The 16,492-nt window shown below is 44.9% G+C and overlaps 1 protein-coding gene across 1 annotated transcript in view; it reads left to right on the top strand.

The window, feature by feature from the left end:
• Positions 1–16,136, top strand: part of LOC138642822 (protein kinase C theta type-like) — a 54,419-nt gene extending 38,283 nt beyond the window's left edge. The window contains exons 3-8 of the mRNA XM_069731353.1: positions 7,803–7,894; positions 9,391–9,453; positions 10,044–10,182; positions 11,812–11,955; positions 12,288–12,413; positions 14,954–16,136. Coding sequence (XP_069587454.1) covers positions 7,803–7,894; positions 9,391–9,453; positions 10,044–10,182; positions 11,812–11,955; positions 12,288–12,413; positions 14,954–15,019 — 630 coding nt within the window. The 3' untranslated portion in view covers positions 15,020–16,136. The remainder of the gene's footprint in view (positions 1–7,802; positions 7,895–9,390; positions 9,454–10,043; positions 10,183–11,811; positions 11,956–12,287; positions 12,414–14,953) is intronic.
• The last annotated feature ends 356 nt before the right edge of the window (positions 16,137–16,492 follow it).

Consider the following 16,492-nt stretch of genomic DNA (forward strand, 5'->3'; position numbering starts at 1 on the left):
CTTGCCCTGAGTCGCTTTCATGCCCTGCTTGCGGGTCACCCGATACGAGTCCAATCGGACAACGTCACAGCGGTGGCTTACATAAACCACCAGGGGGGTACCCGCAGCAGGGCGGCGATGCAGGAGGTCTCCCACATTCTTCGTTGGGTCGAAGCCAACCACTCCACCATTTCCGCGGTGCACATTCCGGGAGTCGAAAACTGGGCGGCAGACTTTCTGAGCCGTCAGGGCCTTGCTTCGGGGGAGTGGGAACTCCATCCAGAGGTCTTTCGACAGATCTGTCTTCGCTGGGGGACCCCGGACGTGGATCTGATGGCGTCCAGATTGAACGCCAAGGTTCACAACTTCATTGCTCATTCTCGGGATCCTCAGGCTATCGGAGTGGACGCGCTGATATTCCCGTGGCATCAGTTTCAACTCCCATACGTGTTTCCTCCTCTTCCCTTACTGCCGAAGGTGATCCGAAAGATCAAGACGGAGGGGGTTCCGGTCATTCTGGTCGCCCCAGATTGGCCACGTCGTGCTTGGTACGCGGAGCTCGTTCAGCTCGAAGCCGACATCCCCTGGCGGTTCCCAGACCTGCTTCGCCAAGGACCGATCTGCCACCAGAGCTCAGGGGCCCTACGTTTAACGGTGTGGCTGTTGAAACCTGGATTCTAACTCGAGCTGGTTTCTCTCAGCAGGTCATTCCCACCATGTTAAGCGCTTGCAAGGCGTCTTCCGCTTCCATTTACCACCGCACCTGGAAGACCTTCTCATGGTGCAGGCTCCGAGGTCACCCTCCGCTAGTCTTCTCTATCCCTTGCGTCTTGGATTTCCTTCAGTCCGGTTTGGGTTCCGGTTTGGCACTGAGTTCTCTCAAAGGTCAGATCTCAGCGTTATCCGTGCTGTTCCAACGCAGGATCGCTGCCAACCTTCAAGTCAAGACTTTCATTCAGGGGGTCTCCCATGTGGTACCTCCCTACAGAATGCCGTTAGAGACCTGGGATCTCAACTTGGTCCTGGGGGTTCTTCAGGAACCTCCGTTTGAACCCCTTCAGGACGTTCCGCTCTCTGTCCTCTCCTGGAATGTTGCCTTCCTTGTAGTCGTGACGTCTATCAGACGGGTTTCAGAATTGGCCGCTTTATCCTGCCGGGCTCCGTTTCTTGCCTTCCACCAGGACAAGGTAGTTCTACACCCTTCTCCGGCCTTTCTCCCTAAGGTGGTCTCATCTTTTCACCTTAACGAGGACATCATTCTCCCCTCTTTTTGCCCGCAACCTAGGCACAGGGTCGAAAAAGCCCTTAATACCCTGGACGTGGTACGGGCCCTCAGGAGGTACATTTCCAGAACGGCTCATTTCAGAAAATCGGACGCCCTTTTCATGCTCCCGGAGGGTCACAGAAAGGGTTTGGCTGCGTCTAAAGCCACGATAGCCAGATGGATCTGATCTGCTATCCAGGAATCCTATCGGGTCAGGGGCAGTCCTATCCCGGCGGGGATTAGAGCACACTCCACTCGGTCGATGGGTGCTTCCTGGGCCATCCGGCAGCAGGCAACAGCGGAGCAGGTGTGCAAGGCTGCAACGTGGTCCAGCCTGCATACTTTCACAAAGCACTACAATGTCCACATTCACTCCTCTGCGGACGCGGCCCTTGGCAGACGTATTCTGTAAGCGGCCGTTGCGCATTTGTAGTCAGATGGTACACGGAGTTATTTGGTTGTGTTTCCCTCCCAGGGACTGCTTTGGGACGTCCCATGGTCCTGTGTCCCCCAATGTGGCGAAGGAGAAATAGGGATTTTTGTGTGTACTCACCGTAAAATCCTTTTCTCCGAGCCACTCATTGGGGGACACAGCACCCACCCTGTTAGCCTTACGGCTCGTTACCTTTTTCAGGTTTTGACTGTTTTTTGACATGTTATACTCTAATGTTTCTTGATATTTTGTTGTTATTCTCCTACTGCTTTTGCACTGAATTGGGTCTCTGGAAGCCAGCATGAGGGTGTTTACTGCAAGGGAGGAGCTAACCTTTTTTGTCTCAGCTTAGTCTCAGCCTCCTAGTGACAGCAGCATAACACCCATGGTCCTGTGTCCCCCAATGAGTGGCTCGGAGAAAAGGATTTTACAGTGAGTACACACAAAAATCCCTATTTTATAAATTTCGAGCCATACCTCTATTGAGTCAGGGAGGTATGATTTCACCCTGACTCAAGCGCCTCGCAGTCGTCCATCATCTCACCGGGCACCGCCTCCTCTGTCTTGTGCCGTCACCTGCGTCTGCAATTATTTCACAGCATGTGCCGTGCGCGCTGCCCTGGAACTTACATCAAGTGAGGTAAGTAGATCGCACCTGCGCACAGCGGAGGCCCCAGATCCTGCCCCACAATGTGTTATGATGCATTCACACTGCGGGGCTGGGAATCTGGCGCTGTGCGCAGGAGCCATCTACTTACATCACTTGATGTAAGTTCCAGGGCAGCGCGCACGGCGCATGCCCGAGAAATTATTGCAGAGCGCGGGTGACGGCACAAGACAGAGATGAGGCGCTTGAGCCTTGCGTGGACGTGTGAGACTGGCCTTAGAGCCATCTTCACAGAATGCAGCCTTAGTGCTGCTGAAGGTGGCTATTTTACCTTAATATGCCCTGGGGGGTGACAGGTTCCCTTTAACCCCTTTCTGACCTCGGACGGGATAGTATGTCCGAGGTCAGAAGCCCCGCTTTGATGCGGGCTCCGGCGGTGAGCCCGCATCAAAGCCGGGACATGTCAGCTGTTGTGAACAGCTGACATGTGCCCATAATAGGCGCGGGCAGAATCGCGATCTGCCCGCGCCTATTAACTAGTTAAATGCCGCTGTCAAACGCAGACAGCGGCACTTAACTACCGCATCCGGCCGGTATGATTAATAATGGATAGGTGTCATAATTGACGCCTCTCCATTATTAATTTGGCTTAATGTCACCTTACAATAGCAAGGTGGCATTAACCCTTCATTACCCCATATCCCACCGCTACACGGGAATGGGAAGAGAGTGGCCAAGTGCCAGAATAAGCGCATCTTCCAGATGTGCCTTTTCTGGGGTGGCTGGGGGCAGATGTTTTTAGCCAGCTGGGGGGGGCAATAACCATGGACCCTCTCCAGGCTATTAATATCTGCCCTCGGTCACTGGCTTTACTACTCTGGCGGAGAAAATTGCACGGGAGCCCACGCCAATTTTTTCCGCCATTTAACCCTTTAATTTAATAGCTAGAACGGCCAAATTTTGCATATACACACAACTAACATTAGTAGTGTGGAATTTGCAAAAAAAATGGTGATATGAGATGGTTTACTGTATGTAAACCATTTCTCAAATCATGTCGGGTTTAGGAAGGAGATAGCAAAAGCCGGTAATTCAATCTAGCGCTGTATGAAGTAATAATATATATACATATATGTGTCTCACTGACATATATGTGTATATATATATATATATATACAGTGGGGCAAAAAAGTATTTAGTCAGTCAGCAATAGTGCAAGTTCCACCACTTAAAAAGATGAGAGGCGTCTGTAATTTACATCATAGGTAGACCTCAACTATGGGAGACAAACTGAGAAAAAAAAAATCCAGAAAATCACATTGTCTGTTTTTTTAACAATTTATTTGCATATTATGGTGGAAAATAAGTATTTGGTCAGAAACAAAATTTCATCTCAATACTTTGTAATATATCCTTTGTTGGCAATGACAGAGGTCAAACGTTTTCTGTAAGTCTTCACAAGGTTGCCACACACTGTTGTTGGTATGTTGGCCCATTCCTCCATGCAGATCTCCTCTAGAGCAGTGATGTTTTTGGCTTTTCGCTTGGCAACACGGACTTTCAACTCCCTCCAAAGGTTTTCTATAGGGTTGAGATCTGGAGACTGGCTAGGCCACTCCAGGACCTTGAAATGCTTCTTACGAAGCCACTCCTTCGTTGCCCTGGCAGTGTGCTTTGGATCATTGTCATGTTGAAAGACCCAGCCACGTTTCATCTTCAATGCCCTTGCTGATGGAAGGAGGTTTGCACTCAAAATCTCACGATACATGGCCCCATTCATTCTTTCATGTACCCGGATCAGTCGTCCTGGCCCCTTTGCAGAGAAACAGCCCCAAAGCATGATGTTTCCACCACCATGCTTTACAGTAGGTATGGTGTTTGATGGATGCAACTCAGTATTCTTTTTCCTCCAAACACGACAAGTTGTGTTTCTACCAAACAGTTCCAGTTTGGTTTCATCAGACCATAGGACATTCTCCCAAAACTCCTCTGGATCATCCAAATGCTCTCTAGCAAACTTCAGACGGGCCCGGACATGTACTGGCTTAAGCAGTGGGACACGTCTGGCACTGCAGGATCTGAGTCCATGGTGGCGTAGTGTGTTACTTATGGTAGGCCTTGTTACATTGGTCCCAGCTCTCTGCAGTTCATTCACTAGGTCCCCCCGCGTGGTTCTGGGATTTTTGCTCACCGTTCTTGTGATCATTCTGACCCCACGGGGTGGGATTTTGCGTGGAGCCCCAGATCGAGGGAGATTATCAGTGGTCTTGTATGTCTTCTATTTTCTAATAATTGCTCCCACTGTTGATTTCTTCACTCCAAGCTGGTTGGCTATTGCAGATTCAGTCTTCCCAGCCTGGTGCAGGGCTACAATTTTGTTTCTGGTGTCCTTTGACAGCTCTTTGGTCTTCACCATAGTGGAGTTTGGAGTCAGACTGTTTGAGGGTGTGCACAGGTGTCTTTTTATACTGATAACAAGTTTAAACAGGTGCCATTACTACAGGTAATGAGTGGAGGAAAGAGGAGACTCTTAAAGAAGAAGTTACAGGTCTGTGAGAGCCAGAAATCTTGATTTTTTGTTTCTGACCAAATACTTATTTTCCACCATAATATGCAAATAAATTGTTAAAAAAACAGACAATGTGATTTTCTGGATTTTTTTTTTCTCAGTTTGTCTCCCATAGTTGAGGTCTACCTATGATGTAAATTACAGACGCCTCTCATCTTTTTAAGTGGTGGAACTTGCACTATTGCTGACTGACTAAATACTTTTTTGCCCCACTGTATATATCTATTCTATGTGTACACATTTATTCTACCTATTCTACTGTAAGCTGTCAGTGTGATTTTACTGTACACCGCGCTGAATTGCCGGCTTTTCTCTCTAACACCGCTGCGTATTTCTCGCAAGTCACACTGCTGGTCCGTGTGTAATCCGTATTTTTGGGGCTTCCATAGATTTTCATTGGCGTTTTTTTGCGCAATACGGTGACAAAAGCAGCATGCTGCGATTTTCTACGGCCGTAGAAAGCTGTATAATACTGATCAGTAAAATACGGCAGATAGGAGCAGGGGCATAGAGAATAATTGGGACGTTTGTTAGGCGTGTTTTACGGACGTATTTTCTGCACTCATACGTCCGTAAAACTCGCTAGTGTGACTCCAGCCTTATACTGTGCTTAGACCTTGAAGTTTGGAAGGATAACATGGTTTTGTGTAATATGTGATGCAGGATACAACTAATGTCAGTGTACCTTAGTTTTACGTTTAGTTTTCCTAGGGTGTTAAGTAGCTGCGAGGGTTGTATGTTACTCTTTTGAATTGTGGAAAACTGGTAGGGGTGTCTGTATGTGTGCATATATACACTTTAGGTGTGGGTGCAGGACTACCTGTACATGGACATACTCAGTAAGTGTGTTCATCTGAAGGTGTTCATGCATTTACAGCCAGTAGATAACTCCAACTGTACGTGGATCAATGATCTGCATGTGCATTATGGATCATTAGCTGCCATGCTATTTTAGCTTAAGTCTCTATATGCATTGTGGAATTGTAATATGTGTTTTGTGTGAATGGGGAAAAAGAGTAAGGTTCTCTAGGGACAGGTCCCATCAACTAGGTATTTGCCACTTTAGCCCTAGCAATGGTGAAGTTTGTAAGGGATGGATTGAATGTCGGTTAGAATTAGACGGTGTTTTTCCCACAGTCAACTTAGGTAATGTGACATCACTCCCTACTCCAGAAATTCTGACCTGCCTAGTAAAGATCTGTGTATCTATCTATGGAGGAACCTCATCAACGATCTTCGATCAAGATTACAGGAGAACTGCCTGATGGAAGTCGTGTCTGATGCATGTCAGCTGAAATTCGTTTGAAGTGCCTGAGTCCGCAAAGCCAAAAAAAAAAAAATCTGTGACATCCACCAGTCTCATCTTCCAGACATACTCAAAATCCTGCTGAATTAAGCTATAGGATAGTAACGTGAAGTCTGGCAGGGTGACGGGTGCACACAGGATGATGTTGTCTGACCTATGGTCTGTAAGGGTGAAGCCATTCCAGAGTCTGACCAGTAAGATGACAATGGGATAGGCCAACACCTGAAAACTGATAATGACATGACCACAGAGAAAAGACATAACAAAGAGACTTTGATAACAAAAGACTTTGATTTGACAACAAAAAGACTTTGATTAAGATCCAAGAAAGAAGAAGAAGGTGTACTCTGTGGATAGAGATGTGGGTTACGGTGAAAGGCAGGGAAGAGATGATGGTCGTGTGGATGATGTCTAGGTACCTTAGTGCAGAATTATGCTTCATTCCATCCTCAACTGTTACTAGCTATAATTGGGGTTGAGTAGGCAAATAAATCCCAGCACAACACTTCCCTTAAATGTCATTGTCGTGTTCTTGACAACAGGGTGAATGTAAAAGGGTAGTGCGCCAAAATGTATATTTTTATATTGTGATGTGTTTAATGCATATTTTGTGTATATACACAGCGAAACCCATCCTCCAGCCTGCAGTATTGCAAAGTAGGTCTTTCATGAGCTGGTAAGACAGGTTATTGAGGGGATGTACCTTTGCCAGTAGACAATAGACTTGTGATCTCATTCCTCACACCTGGGGCTGGACTCACCTCTTTTAGCTGGTCACATAAAAGGGACAAGAGCATGTGGTTCACTCTCTTTTGGCTCCCTTGCTTGCTGTGAAGATCATGGACGTACGTGGTGGTTAAGTATACTCTGTATCCCCTTTTCTTATGAGGCCCTGTACTACTCATTAGGGATAGTAGGCTTTATATGGGAGGGCTGATATTGAATGTGTGATTTGGGTAATTTGGGGAGTATATTGTGGGTTATTACTGTGTGATATTGTTGTGATATTACTGTATACTGTAAACTTTTTTTTTTTTTCCACTTTGTGCTCAGAGTTTAGTGATTCCAGATATTTTTACCCTATTCATCAATTGTGATTATTTTAAAAAGTCGCAAATAGGACATAATCTTCATTCCAATACCGTTTGGTGAATTTTTTAAGTATTACAATTTGTGGGCCAAATTTTGGGTCAATTTTGAAAATGTGTGATTTTAGGGGCCAAAAAGTTGCAAAAACAGTTCAAGGCAGAAAAAAAGACCTTTTTCGACTTTGCCTCAAATTCTTGAACTGTGCGCGCCATTATGAAGATTCTGGCACCAAAACCAGCAACAAATACACAACACCAAAACGAAAGTGATTAAAAAAAGCTAATTATGTTCCCGGGCCTATGTCTACAATTAAAATAAAAATAATGATTACCAAACATTGGCTGGAACATTAATTTCTAAATTTAGTAATATATTCTACATAATTGTTTAGAATTTTAGGGGTCCCAGCAGTTAAAACACCTTTTTCATTGAATGAGTGACTACATATCAAAGCAATATGCTTTAATTTAACTTTCTTGGATAGAAAACCCCTTTAGGTAGTAAAATCTGTATTTGTCTTTAGTGTATAATAAATGCAAATGTTCCATGTTACAGATGAATATTTTCTTTGGAATGGAGTACATGAGATGCGGGGACTTTCTCCAACTTCTGGAAAGGAATGGGCCACTAGACATCGCCAGTGCCAGGTAATGTGTTAAAGGAGTTGTCCGATCTCAGAAGAAAAGTCATCAGTCACTATACATGACTGCAGACTGCCAGATTGTGACAGGGGGCAATGTGCACATGGTCACGACTTCCCTGTGTTCCCCAATCAGGTGGGCGATCCTGTGTACAATTTGCACATTTGTGGTCACGTGCTGACTAGTCTTAGGGTATGTTCACACGTTCCTGATTTCCATCCTTTTTTTTTCAGGACTGTTTTTTAAAAAACTGCAGCTCTTGGCAGAAAACGCAGGTCCTTTTTTTGTCCTTTTTTGATGCGTTTTTTGATTCTTTTTTTGATCCTTTTTTTGATCCTTTTTTTTTATGCAGTTACCCCTAACCCTACCCCTACCCCTACCCCTACCCCTACCCCTACCCCTAACCCTACCCCTACCCCTAACCCTATTCTAACCTTAGTGGAAAAAAAAAAAAATCTTAATTTTTTTTATTGTCCCTACCTATGGGGGTGACAAAGGGGGGGGGGGTGTCATTTACTATTTTTTTTTATTTTGATCACTGAGATATAACCTATCTCAGTGATCAAAATGCACTTTGGAACGAATCTGCCGGCCGGCAGATTCGGCGGGCGCACTGCGCATGCGCCCGCCATTTTGCAAGATGGCGGCGCCCAGGGAGAAGACGGCCGGCCGGACACCGGGACGCCGGGTAAGTATAAGGGGGGGAGATTAGGGCACGGGGGGGCATCGGAGCACTGGGGGGGGCATCGGAGCATGGGGCGGTGGGATTGGAGCACGGGGGGGCGGGATCGGAGCACGGGGGGGCAGCCACACTCCGCCCACGCACTTCCGCCCGCTTCCCCGCACTTCCTGCTGCAGCGGTTCGGCACCACAAACCGCAGTAAAACCCGCAGATATTTTTTTCATCTGCGGGTTTTACTGCGGATTTGACCTCACAATGGAGGTCAATGGGTGCAGAACCGCTGCGGCTCCGAAAAAAGAAGTGACATGGTACTTCTTTTTTCCCGCAGCTATTCAGCGCGGTTTTTTTTTTTTTTTTTCCGCATTGTGGGCACAGCAGTTCCTGTTTTCCATAGGGTACAATGTAATGTACCCTGCATGGAAAACAGCTGCGGACCCGCAGCGGGAAAATCGCGGCAATTCCGCATGAAAAAAAGGATCGTGTGAACATGGCCTTACCCGGCTTCTCTCAGTAGTAAAGAATTGAGAGACAGGCAGGGTACAGTCAGAACATAATCGCGAATATGTAATTTTCATACACTCATTCATTCATTCAGTCCTACCTTCTCGAGAATGCAGTACTGACAGTGTGCACTTCTTACACCGTCATGATTCGGCGGTCATATACAGTGACTGCAGACTTTTCTTCTGAGACCGGATAACCCCTTTATAAAACCCTCTAAGTTAAGAGGAATAATATAGAATAATGCGTCTAATGACTGATATGATTCCCAAGTTTCCTCTCTATGGGATCTGATACTTATTCATTTTCTCTTTGTCAGAATCTATACCGCCGAACTGGTGTGTGGGATCCAGTTCCTCCATTCGAGAGGCGTCATCCACAGGTAATCTAGTCAGTGTTAGGCTGGGTCACACCAGCGTATTTTTTCTCATCTAAGAGAATCCGGACGATTATCCTAATCGCACGTTGATTAAACTCTGAACAGAATTTGATCAGAGTGATCACAGTGTGATCTCATTTTTTCGCATGAGGAGACGATGGGAAAAAAATGTCTCCCTCTTCTGCAATCAGACTGCACTCAGATGTCATCCGAGTGTAGTGTGATGTTTTCCATGGACTCATTGACTCGCATATTGAAGCATGATCCGATAATCTGATCCAACTCAGGCATGTTGCGATCGGAAGCAATCAGACATGTACACGGCCCCATAGAATAACATTGGTCCCAGTGCAATCTGATGTTTTGTTACCCACTGACAGAATGATGCGCTGTACCTGGGGTCTAGTCGTCCTGTCACATGTCATGCAGTGATCCCTACAGTGCGCAGGTAGGGTACATAGTAATGGAGTCATCTCAGATGAGCAAAGTACAGCAGGAAGAGAAAATAGGTTTATTCCCATCTGTCATCATGTGACCACAGATATAAGATGAACAGTTACTTTATACTCAGGTAATTTTTCTTTTTCTTACAGAGACCTAAAGCCCGAGAACATCCTGGTGGCTGAGACGGGCCATATTAAGATCACGGATTACGGTCTTGCACTTGACAACATGCACGGAGACCAAACAGCCACCGGTTTCGCTGGGACAATAGGTTACATGGCTCCTGAGGTGAGAATAGAATGTTTTTATTTTTTGTATATAAAAGGTTTTTCAGGTAATTTCACATTGATGAGCTTTATTTATGCGAGTTCATCAATATAAAATCATTGGGGGTCCGATCCCACTGATTAGCTGTTCTTACAGAGGCAACCAGAGCAGAACATCGCACCTCTGTACTGTTTAGTGGTCAGTACTGAGGACTGCAGATCAGACCGTGTTCATTTCAGTAGGGACTAATCTGTAGTACCAGCAATCGCCACTAACCAGTGAGGGGAGCTGTGACGTCTGTTTATTGGTTATATCCAACCACCGGCGGAGGTGATAACAGCTAATCAGTGGGACTGCCGGGTGTTGGCTCCCACCATTCTTATATTGATGATCTGTTCTGCTCATCAATATAAAGTATTAGAAACCCCCTATAAATGATTTTCATTATAAATATCACCCATCCCCAGAAAAGGTGAGAAATGTGTGACCTCTGGGGGCTGCACTGCTATGTACCCCACAATCACCAAATGGGAGGACCAGAGCCTCCTACTCTTCCCAGCCTACGTGTCTACATGGATAGTGAACTATGGCCGACCAGGTGTAATGCTGAGTTATCCTGACCATAGATGTCCGAAAGGGTTAATAAAATGTGTAATGATGATACAGGAAAATGTGTTCTTTTATGTGCATTTATTATATAACACGCATTGGATGTATCAAGTACATTGGACTACGCTGCTCCGTGTATATTAGACAAGGCCAGCCGCCACCCCAATACTATCAGCCATAATGCCACAGATAGCTCCTTAACCCCTTCATGGCATATGGCGGACATGCCAGATATATGTTGTGTCTCTACTTTCATGCGGGCTCACCCGCAGAGCCTTCATCTTTTCCGGCAGATGATGGGTGATTTAATGAGCCATCATGTGTCTTTATCAGCTCAGGGTGTGACACTGCTCTGTCTACGTCTGTTAACCTGTTAAATCCTGCTGTCAATCTCAGACAATGGCATTTAACATGCGCAGGTGGGGGTGTGCGTTTTTCCATACTCCCATCAAAGGGCCCATGACATGATCATGATCTCAGAAAATGGCAACACAAGTAAAGGTTGTTTTTTTTTACAAATCTAAGATTTTCTTTTTCACCACTTAAATAAAAAAATATATACATTTTTGGTATGAGTAATTTCACTGACCTGGATAATCATATTTTCAGTTTTATCACATAATGAACATGGTAAATAAAAAAAATTTAAGTGCATCACATGATAAAATGAATGATGTCAAGTACAACTCGTCCTTCAAAAGACAAGCCCTCATATAGTTATGTGGACGGAAAAATAAAAAAGTTATGGCTCTTGAAAGAAGGAAAATGCTAAAACAAAAAAAGCTGAAAATCTCTTGGTATGAAGGGGTTACAGTGTGAGCCGAGCGTTGTGTGCGCCGTCACACCCATATATATTACATTCACTCTGATTGTTAATATATTTTATTAATTTCATTTATGGAGCATAAATATGGAAGATCCTTTGTGCCTCCTGACTGAGTAGTAAGACTTACTGCCATTACTATAGGATCACATAACAGTATGAGTGACATAAGTGCGGTGACAGGAGGTGGCACTACTAATAATGCTGCTCTATGGCAGATCCTGGACATGCAGGAGTATAACGCCGGAGTAGACTGGTTCTCGCTTGGAGTCATCATAAACGAGATGCTGACCAGTTCTTCTACCTACAATCCCGCAGTGTTTTATGAGTCTTCCTCCGGCGCCAAGGACATCATTGAACAGGTCAGTATGTTCCCGGTATAAGGGTCTAGTATTGGGGTCATACAATGTTAGTAGTTCCTGACCCGGAGGCTGTAATTGTACTGAACACAGCCTTACACAGACATCTCCCAATCCTCAACCTTGTAAACAACATTTACAATGTCCAATTATGGATAAGAGAAGTAGAAATCCATTGCTTGCACCCCCTCATCACTAAATATCGCTATCATATACCATCACAGCAGACAACGCGTCATGGAGAGCAACAATCAGAAGTGATCACTGTGTATAATCTTTACTGGTCAGATCACAGGGTTCACGTACTAAATCCTAAATACATTTCTCCTTTTCAGCTCCTCCAGGAAGATCCTGTTCAGCGACTAGGAGTCCATGGTGACATCCGAGAACACCTCTTCTTCCAGGGAATCGATTGGGTCTCTGTGGAAGCCCTTAGGATGGCCCCACCGTACATCCCTGTAGTAAGTAATGGGCAGAATTCTCCCAATAACATTCTCTCCCACAATCGTCTACGCTTTTGGTTCTGTGATACATTATGTTTAGTGTCAGGGTTGGAAAATAATTTGGCTCGCGTTATTGGACAATGTAATCTCTTAGCAGTGTATGTCTAGTCTATAGGATTGTTCTTCTTTCAGGCCCTTTTGAGGGTTACATGCAAATAATTAACTAGTTATAAGTTCTGTTAGGTACAAGCCATTTAAAGGGAATCTGTCACCCCAAAAATCGTATGAGCTAAGGCCACTGGCATCAGGGGCTTATCTACAGCATTACAGAATGCTGTAGATAAGCCCCCGATGTAACCTGAAAGGTAAGAAAAACAGGTTATATTATACTCACCCAGGGGCGGTCCCTTTTCGTTTCGGGTCCGATAGGTGTCTCGGTCCAGGTCCAGGGCCTCCTATCTTCATTCCATGATGTCCTCTTCTTGTCTTCCTGCCGCGGCTCCTGTTGAGGGCAGAGCAAAGTACTGCTGGGCCTCTCTGACCTTTCCTGGCGCCTGCGCACTGCAGGACTTTGCTCTGCCCTCAACAGGAGCCGCGGCAGGAAGACAAGAAGAGGACGTCATCGTATGAAGATAGGAGGCGCCGCACCCATCAGACCCGAAATTAACCAGGACCGCCCCTGGGTGAGTATAATATAACCTGTTTCTCTTACCTTTCAGTTTACATCGGGGGCTTATCTACAGCATTACAGAATGCTGTAGATAAGCCCCTGATGGCGGTGGCCTTAGCTCATATACGATTTTTGGGGGTGACAGATTCCCTTTAATCAGACAAAGCATTGCATAGCCGTCTGTAGCTGGAGCTAGAGAAAACCGCCCTTGGTAAAAAAAATTTACATGAGCCCTCCATAAGGAGCAGTTCATAAGATTTTTATATTTTTCCTGCAGACCTGGAAGTGATTCTAAAGAAGATTAATTTACATTTTTAAATAACATTTCTCCTTTTCATAGTCTCCACTGCTAATTTAGACCAGATGAAAAATAAAACAAAAAATAGGAACACATTTTTGTCAAAAAACAGAACTGATGGAGCTAGGCCAATTCAGAAAGACCTATAGGTACAAGAGAACGAGAGACACCAGGAAGAACAAAATATATTAGAGTAAAAAAATACCAGTGTATACTGGTGTGGAGAAAGAATGGAAAAACCACTCGGAAAACAAGGAAGACCAAAGGAGGAGGCACCGAGACGCAGGTCACTTATTGCAGGAAATAAGTATCAGGACAAAGAGGTATCTTTCCTATATACCAACTGCTGCTGTGTTTCCATGATGTTTGATTATTACTTTTTATATAATATTTGCCTTATTCATGTTGTTTGTGAGCGCCTTCTGTGACACCATTTACCGTACTAGATAATAAAGGTGTTTTTACTTTATAGAGACCTCTTTGTCCTGACATTTCTTTCCTGCGGCTCGGTGACTCCTCCTTTTGCTCTTCCTGGTTTTTTTTCAATTCGGAAAGAGTCTGTAAACAGGTGAAAGTGTTCAGAGCTGAAGTGATAAGTACAGACTGTACTGATATAAACACTTCTCGTTCTCACCATACTTGGGCTATTGCCTGTTACCTGCACATACTTCTGCATCCTATGTATAATGGGACAGAAATCTGACCGGCCATAGAGATGATTAGTGGTGCTGCAGCTCAATGAAGTGACCAGACGTCAGCTGCAATGCTCGTGGTGCTGGTTTTGTCTCTAAGATATTATATTCACATTTGAAAGCGTTCCTTTAAAGGGAACCTGTCACCAGGTTTGTCCCATACGAGACCTTTCAGCCCTGATATACATCATTCTAATGTGCTGTATATCTGCCCCCATTCCAACATGCAAGACAAGAAAAAGACCTTTTACACACTCACCTACAGGGCGTTCGGGTTCGATGGGCATCGCTGGTGTAGGTCCGGTGCCTTCCTTCTTCTAGCGATGCCGTTCCCCTTCTTGCTTCATGTGGATGACGTGTCCTACATCATCCACACAATGTCCCCGGAATTGCGCTCCTTAGCAAACGTACTTATGACCAGGGGGCAGAGTAAAGTCCTGCAGTGCGCATGCGGCGGAGCTCTTTGAACTTTCCTGGTGCATGCGCAGTGCAGGACATTGATCCTGAGGGCTGAGAGAAGTACGCCTGCGCAGGAGTGTGATACTGGGGACACTGTGTGGATGACGAAGGACGCCTCATCCACACGAAGCAAGAAAGACGACGGCATTGCAAGAAGGGAGCCATCGGACCAAGACAGCGATGCCCATCGGACCTGACCTCCCGTAGGTGAATATTATAAAAGGTCTCGCTTGTCTTGCAGTTTGAGGTTGGGGGCATATATACAGCATATTAGAATGCTGTATATCAGGGATGAAAGGTACTGGCCTTACCTCATATGGTACTAACCTGGTGACAGGTTCCTTTTAATATTGAACTATTATTTTCAATACTTAAAGTCAAAACTGTTTGATTACTCACTAAGTTCACCATGACTTTTTTCTGCATTTTTTTTCTATAGGCAACTAAGCGTCATCCCAGGTTCCATGCTTTTAAGCTGTTTGGAGGGTTTCCATTTTTCAACTGAAAACCCTCAACAAGACACCAGCTCAATAATATCAGAGCAAGCTGCGTACCTGAGCTTCCAGAAGACCAGGCCGAGAAGACCAGAACATCGGATGTCCAACACCATCAGGGACCTCCAAATACATAACTATAAGTGATAAGTATAGGTAATTATAGGTAAGAAAGGATAGGTATATTTAATGTTCTATAAAAAAGAGAAAAAGATAAGGATAAGTATAGGTAAAAAGAATAATTCTAGGTAAGTATTTATAAGAATGTATAGGTAAATGTAGGTAAGAAAGGATAGGTATGTTTAATCTTCAATAAAAAAAAAAAGATAAGTATAGATAAGTAAGAATAAGTATAGATAAATATAGGTAAGAAAGGATAGGTATATTTAAAAAAAAATATATATAAGTATAGATAAGTAAGGATAAGTATAGATAAATATAGGTAAGAAAGGATAGGTATATTTAAAAAAAAAAAAAAGAAAAAAAGATAAGTATAGATAAGTACAGATAAATACAGGTAAGAAAGGATAGTTACCGTATATTTAAAATTAAAAAAAAATAAATAAATGATAAGCATAGATATGTAAGGATAAGTATAGATAAATACAGGTAAGAAAGGATAGGTATATTTAAAAAAAAAAAAAAAGATAAGTATAGATAAATATAGCTAAGGCCGGTTTCACACGTCAGTGGCTCCGGTACGTGAGGTGGCAGTTTCCTCACGTACCGGAGCCACTGACACACGTAGACACATTAAAATCAATGCATCCGTGCAGATGTCATTGATTTTTTGCGGACCATGTCTCTGTGTGCCAAACACGGAGACATGTCAGTGTTCGTGGGAGCGCACGGATTACACGGACCCATTAAAGTCAATGGGTCCGTGTAAAACACGTACCGCACATGGACGTTGTCCGTGTGCAGTCCGTGTGCCGTGCAGGAGACAGCGCTACATTAAGCGCTGTCCCCCCCACTGGTGCTGAAGCCGCCATTCATATGTTCCCTGCAGCAGCGTTTGCTGTAGAGAAGATATGAATAATTGTGTGTAAAATCAAGATCCAGGTCCCCACCCCCCTCCCTCCCACGTGACTGCTCATACAGTACAAGGTGCGGCCAGGACAGGACACTGCGAGGAAGCCGGGTGAGTATTTTAATCACAGCGGGGGGGGGGGGGGGGGGGCGCACAGGGGGTGGGAGGGGTTTGGGGACCTGGATCTTGATTTTACACACTATTATTCATATCTTCTCTACAGCAAAGGCTGCTGCAGGGAAGATATGAATGGGGCTTCAGCACCAGATGCAGGGGACAGTGCTAAACTTTAGCGCTGTCTCCGGCACGGTGTGTGTGGTACCCAGTGGGCACACGTGTGCCGCACGTGTGCCACACTGATGTGCCACAGAGACACACCGGCACACGGACACGGATAATTCCGGTACCGATTTTTCCGGTACTGGAATTATCTGGACGTGTGAGACTGGCCTAA

This window comes from Ranitomeya imitator, chromosome 6, assembly GCF_032444005.1.
Source record: "Ranitomeya imitator isolate aRanImi1 chromosome 6, aRanImi1.pri, whole genome shotgun sequence".
NCBI lineage: Eukaryota > Metazoa > Chordata > Amphibia > Anura > Dendrobatidae > Ranitomeya > Ranitomeya imitator.